The 7,018-nt window shown below is 33.7% G+C and overlaps 1 protein-coding gene across 13 annotated transcripts in view; it reads right to left on the bottom strand.

The window, feature by feature from the left end:
• Window positions 1-1,319: 1,319 nt before the first annotated feature.
• Pdlim5 (PDZ and LIM domain 5) overlaps window positions 1,320-7,018 on the bottom strand; it is a 208,052-nt gene continuing 202,353 nt past the window's right edge. For all 13 annotated transcript variants that reach the window (XM_074041379.1, XM_074041380.1, XM_074041381.1 and 10 more), the window contains 2 exons: window positions 5,911-6,026; window positions 1,320-4,507 (listed from right to left, as the gene is read on the bottom strand). In XM_074041379.1, coding sequence (XP_073897480.1) covers window positions 4,418-4,507; window positions 5,911-6,026 — 206 coding nt within the window. In that variant the 3' untranslated portion in view covers window positions 1,320-4,417. The remainder of the gene's footprint in view (window positions 4,508-5,910; window positions 6,027-7,018) is intronic.

Below are 7,018 nucleotides of genomic sequence, written 5' to 3'. Positions count from 1 at the left end.
TTAAAAATAACATGCATATCTCCTTGGTCCTGAAAGCATACAGACCATTTTCAGCTTGGCACTTACTGAGTTAAACCTCATTCACACAGCCTACAGCCCTATCAGACTGAGGTTTCTGTTAGGTAGCCATGGGTCCAGCCCCCTTCCTCTGTTAAATTTTAAATACTGCACAGGAACCATTTTCCCTGCGAGGCTCCCACACTTGGGATGAAACCTTCTCTGCGGAATTTTGGCACTCTATTAATTAGTGGCTATGAGTGGGAGCTGCTCTCTCTCAGCAACTCCTATTCTGCCATCAGTCAAGTGTGATTCTGTAATAAATTTCCACTAGGCAAACTATTTCTGGTAATTCTCCCTAATTAACACCAGGCCTGCTAATAATACATCAGTACCTACGTGTTTCTGATATAACCAAGATCTTGTCTGAGAGGACTCAAAAGGGAAACCGCCAACTTAAATTAAGCTTTTGCTGGCAAAAGGATTTTACATGTAGTTCTGTAAGAAAACCTTTGATAATATTATATTCGGGACATTTTGACTAAAAAACACTGAACGACAGGGAGGTGTGCTCTGGTGTGAGCACTGAATGGGAATTTATTGTGAACACACAGTTGAGACTTAAGCCTATAAATCTTGTACTGGATTACTATTTCTTAACGAAGGAATGACAGATCTCTTATTTTGTCAGTGCAGTTTTAATGTGCAATGACGTGATTGATAGAAACCAAACAGCAGCTATTAAAATGTCAGATGTAGACCTGATGCCCTTAAAAGTTTGGCTTCTGGAGTTTAATATACTGTGAGCAAATAGACTTGAATTTCTCTCTTATTCCCAATATACAGCTTGTAACAGAAACATTCCTCTTAGCTTTCTTTATACAGTTGGAAAAACAAATCTTTACTCTAGCTAATAAACAATGAGGAAAAGGTGAGCCTACCTAGGTATGAATCATTAGTCAACAAGATTGGGGTGAGTTACACACGAAGTAACATACTCTGGCTAAGACAAAATGTAGATGATGATTATGATCTATGGTACAAAATAATATTTGATAAGTTATTCCAATAAATAATTCCAGCAACAAACACTTAAAAAAAGAATTTATAACATTTACTTACAAACATTGATTGTATACACTGTATATGCAGGACATAAAAACGGTGAAGGTGACAGTATTTTCAAATGTTCTGTTTCTGAAATATTTTGATGGATAAAGATCATAAAGATTGTCCTATTCTGTGAATATGAACATGACTTTTTTTCTCCATGATAATTTAATGGAAACCACTCACCACCCCAAAAGAAAAAACAGGAGAGCTTGTCTACATCATCGTAGTCATGTATTTATTGAATATGTGCACAATGAAGCATTACTATACTGATTATATTTCTCATGTGATTTTTTAATTAGAAAATATATCCAAAAGCAAAATTGTAGGTATGTACAAACTTAAAAACATAAAGAACCAGAAGACAGAGATTAATAGACATGGCAAATTACACATTTAAGAATCTAAATCCAATACCTTTAGCTGTTTGGGGATGAGGGGACAAACTGAAACTAGGTTATCTTTGTGTAACACTACTCAGTATGTTTTTCCTTCTCTTCAATGGGGATGACTAAACTCTAGTACCACAGACATGTTAATTTAACACCAGATCCACACTTGGGCAAGAGAAAGGAATTATTTTCTACGAGAGTGCGCCAAACATAGTATTCCTTTAAAAAAAAAGGTACATTTTTTGTTGTGGATAATTTTAAACATAATGCTACACTAATATTTTGAAGGTTTAAAAATTGTCTATTTGTTTTAACACTGTGACCAAATATAACCTTAATCAATATGAAATATGTATGTTGTCATAAACATAAGCAAAGGGGATAATTTTTAGATTACTACTTCAGCAGGCAACATTCAGTTCATGTAAGTCTAGAGAAATAAATCTGAATCCATCACTACAATTTTCGAACTGGAAAATGCAGTTAGGGTTTTTTTAAAAAGTCACATACTATGATTTTCATCTGTTTTCTCAAATACAACATTCCAAAATATACATCTACACAGAGTAAAAGTCAATGCTCTACAGTGAAAAAGCAGTAATAAAAAATGCTACTGAGACAGAATATTTATAATCACAAAAATAAATACTCAGAGAGCTCACCAGAAGAATAAAGTGCTCTGTCAGTTATTAAAAGATTAATGCTGGTGAATTAAACATGGCAATCCTCACTGGAAAATACAGAGATTCTTCTGGATTATGGTCAGTATATATTTCACAGGATTAACTGTTTTAGGAACACACAGATACAAATCTTTGCCACACAAGAGGCTGAAAAGTACAAAGACAAAAATGATAAATTAGGAAGCTATACTACTCTTTTTTAGGGATTAAAATAGGGAGAAATGCAACATTATGCTCCATGAATAATATGTAGAATGAAAGTTCTAATAAAAATGATATCCTTAAAAAAGATAACTCTATAAGAGATTCAGGTCAAATAAGATTCCTTGAAGAAAATACCCAAATGCCAATGACTTATCAAATACTATCCTGGCATATAATCTATAAAGGCAAAGCTAAACTCACATGAAAACAAAACCACCAATTTATTTTGCATTGCATAAGCCCAAGACTGACTAAAAGCAGGTGACAATGGTGATGGCAAGCCAGCAAGGCACCTGCAGGTGGTTTCAGCAGCAATGAGATCTAATGCACAATTCAGTTTCAGCACCTGATTTCCAAATAATCTTCCTGCCTCCCTACAACACGCAGGGTGAGGAGGTATTGTGGGGTTGCTATTGGAGAAACATTTAGCTTACCACTTTGTGTCACCCCTTCCTATTCTTTTATTCCCAGTTAATTATTATCTGCATATAAATCTGCTAGACCATAAATTAACAGCTTTCAGGACAGAAGCCTTGAGAGTTCTTAGGGAGGTTAAACAAATATTGTAGCCTAAAACCTCCTCTTTAACAAACATGCACACAATGGAAGTGGAGTCCTTAGTGAGTGATGGGGCAGGAAGGACTCGGGCACTCTGTCTGGACTTTACAAGCACTTTGCCCCAAACAGATTTAAATTATAACTCAGTGGGATCATATATTTTCATCCATTTTTGAAACAAAGAGAAAACTGTTAAATGCCGTAACTTGTTTTCTCGCTGGGCAAACATCAACAAGATACCCAGTTAATTAACTGCTTCTGTATCTCCATGGGGTAGCCATATAATTCTTCCCAAATGAGGAAAACAAGTGACAGCCCAATCTGAGTGGTTTACCATGTTTCTCTCCTGTACTACCAAACCTCTGTGAACAAAGTATTTCCAAATTCCATGGTCACATTTGGAAGTGGTTCACTTATTACTGAAAGAAAACTACAACCAAAACCACACACACACACACACACACACACGCAACACTCACTAACTGAACTTTATCTCAATCCCCAAATCAGTTTTAATGTAGAATTAAAAAAAAATTACTCAGCAAAGACAGCTCTCAAGTCTTCAACAGTGGAACAGCTGTAAAAATGATGTAATCAGTTCCTGATCTGAAAAGTGGGAAGGAGTTCTTTTGCTTTTTAGGTACAACACTCCTTCTCATTTACCATTATTTTTAATTATGTTATTTTCTGTTTTTCTCTTTAAAAGAGAGAAAACTAAAGCCCAAAGTTATTTCATTAGCTCTTTATCTCAGTATAAGGAAAGGGAAAAATTGGAATTTAACTAATGTAGGCGATGAAGCATACACAGTGGATAGAAAATAGTCCTATTTTAACAAAAGACAAAATTTTGAGATTTATAAGCTATATAGCAGCTTATTTGAATGATACATTTTGATCAAAAATCTCTTTGGCCTTTCCCAATGAAAGGATCAACTGTAAGATCAAAATAATGTTCACTTTTTTAATAAAATTGATACTTTCTACTGGTAAATTTCTGTTTAAACTCCTATTTACTAAAGATAAACAGTTGTTCTTTAAAAAAAAAAGCAAAACAGTGATTCTCTAATTAATAAAGCATAAGGCATTTTCACTGCCTTTTGTAGATTTTGTTATAGCTACCTAACAAGGAAAGAAAGTATAATTATTTCAGCATAGCGGCTGGAGTTTTTATTCTAAAATTTAATTCTTTGCTAATTTATCGTAAGATGAATTTAATAGTCAACCAGGAAACTGATTTTTATAAAGGTTTGTTTATAGTCAGAAAATACTGGAAAAAGTAGTAGTAAATGTCAAAATGTCTCTTTACTTTATGAAGCCAAATAGTTCCTCATAAGACTTAGTTTTTAATGCTGGAATTTATCCCTTCAGGGCCACTATTATTTTTCAAAACCTTATGTAAATATTAAATCTAAAAATTAACTGATAATTTTAATTCTTTTTTCTTCAAATTTCTTCTTTTCTCCTCAACTTTCAAAAATTCACAGAGTGAGCATGTTTCTTGCAAAGAGGCTTGTCCTTCTTGGAGAAAAATGTCTGACCTTCCAAACTTTCACAACACACCTGAAAAAGAAGTATTATTTAAGAGAATATCATTATATTAATCAAGTATGCAAGAGAAGGGGAAAGCGATTTTCTCTCCAATGGATAATACGACAAAGTATTGTACACGGTTGTGTTAGACACCCTGACATTTCATGATTACTGTGACATTTCATGTAATCTTTGAAAGGCAATGAGGAATGACTTCTGGAATACATTCAAATTTATTTAAATCACTGATCATTACTTTTCTTTAATGAAAGAGAAGCACTTAGTTCTAATGAAAAAATTAATACATGGAAGAGATCACATTAAATATAAACAGTGCTTTTTCATGTTTCCTGTTGAGAACTAAAGCATTCAAAAAGAAAACACCACTCAACTAAGTCCAACTTTACCTGCCCCAAATACACAGGCAATGAAGTTCTTTTTAATTCCCCTCTTTAATTTCATTTCTTTAATGGAATCACTAATTCATGACAGAATTAATGGTTTTCTTTAATTCATGAGCTTGCCATAGTGAACGCCCTGGTCACTATCTGGCTGCTGGTGGTTATGAAGACAGTCACCCACACTTAACATCATCTTGTCTTCCCTACTGCCTTTGCCAACTGCAATGCTCATGAGCAGCTCTACCAAAAAGAAAGCAAGTCTGCTAAAAGATGCTGCTGTTTATACACCTCAGGAAGCCTAAGAAATGAATCCAGATAGCTCAAAGGTAAGGTTCTGAGAAATCACTGACTTCGATTAACATTACTTTCTGCCTTCATACAATGGGTATCAAAAACTATTAGATACATTAAATCTATTAAAATGGTCTCTTGGAACAGAGCACTTTTAGTGGATATTTACTTTCTAATTTCAAAAGAATATGTGTCTTAGGTTAAAATTAATCTCCCCATCTATTCTAATTATTACAACTTAAGCCAAAAATGTTAAAGTATCAAATGAAACAGATAAGTATTTTATTCCATGTTTATTATAGTCTCAAAAAGAAAAGAATATTCATGGGCTATTGCTAAGGAAGGAAATAAAAGAATCAAACAATGCTGATTTTCAATTATTCTCAGTGCTAATTCAATGACAGATTTTTACAATTGCTTATTTCTATTTAAGATGAGCCTAATGGTCCCCAAAACTACTAAAAATATCCCATAAAATAAGGTTTAAGAAATAAACTCTTACTATTTAAAAAATATATATAGCTTCTCTTTTCTAGACAAAAATGTATTAAAAACAGTATTTTCTTATTATGTACCAAATAATTTCAAAAAGTCATCAAAATTTTAATAGACTTTTTAAAAATCACTATTGCTTTAGGTTTGAAGGCCTGAAAGAAACCTGAGCTGCTATTCCCATGACATTCTTAGGCAAGAGCTGGCCACAGCACACTGCGTTCATTTTGAAATCAAGAGCTTACTTACTGAGCATACAAAGCAAGTGTCATGCCAGGTATAGCCCAGTGCTTCCAGGAACATGTCGCCAGCTTCTATGGGAAATTCACATCCACGGCAAATTGTACCAAAAAGAGCATAATAATCTGTATTAATGGAGAGGAAAGAGACTTAAACATGAAGTTTTAGAATGACAGTTCATAGAAAACAGCAACAAAATTGGTATTAAATGGAAAATTAAAGGTAAAGATACAAGTAATCAGAAAAATTTCAGGAGGTAGCTTAATACTAATTAATATTTGGCTCAAGATATATGCTTACCATAATGTAGGCTCCCTTAGTGAACATTATTTACACAATTTAACATTATTGTATTTTTCCATGTTATATATATCTCACTTCTCATTTTATTCATTCATTCATTCATTTATTTATGGTGCTGGAGTTTGAACTCAGGGCTTCGTGCTTACTACTGTACCACTTGAGCCATGCCCCCACCCCTTTTTGCTCTGGTTATTTTTAAGATAGGGTCTAGCTTTTTGCCTGAGCTGGCTTGGCCTGTGATCTTCTTATTTGTCACTTCTCCCCACAGCTGGGATGACAGGTGTATATTACCACACCCAGTTTTTTTCTCTTAAGCAGCTCACAAACTATTTTTGTCCCAACTGGCTTAGAAGTGTGATCTTCCCAATCTCAGCTTCCCATGCAGATCAGGACATTTAAATGCCAAGATATATGAGGAGTTACCAGTAGACTTGACCATTTCAAAGAAATATAAGAGAACTACAAGCAACAATAAGACTAATATAAATTGAGAAGAAATATTTGATGTTGAAAAACTTCATAGGATATCTGACTTGGTAAGAATACAAATAAGTTATAGGAAACTTCTGTCAATAAGAGCCATGACTGAATTTTCAATTGGACTGTATAGCAACAATATTAGCTACATTTTCTTTTGCTGTATTTTCTTTTCAATTTTATGACTTCCTTAGCTAGACAGCACCATTTTCTTGACTCATAATAGTTATAAAATACTAGCATGATCTCCTTTCGAAGAAAGCAGTTTTGACAAGATGTTTTTCTATTACTAAATTAGAATGCCATCAGCATTTCAGTTTTCTTTTAAGCAGCTAAT

The sequence above is a fragment of the Castor canadensis genome, chromosome 9, assembly GCF_047511655.1.
Source record: "Castor canadensis chromosome 9, mCasCan1.hap1v2, whole genome shotgun sequence".
Lineage (NCBI taxonomy): Eukaryota > Metazoa > Chordata > Mammalia > Rodentia > Castoridae > Castor > Castor canadensis.
The sequence above is the reverse complement of the archived record's forward strand: the minus strand, read 5'-3'. Positions and strand labels throughout refer to the sequence as shown.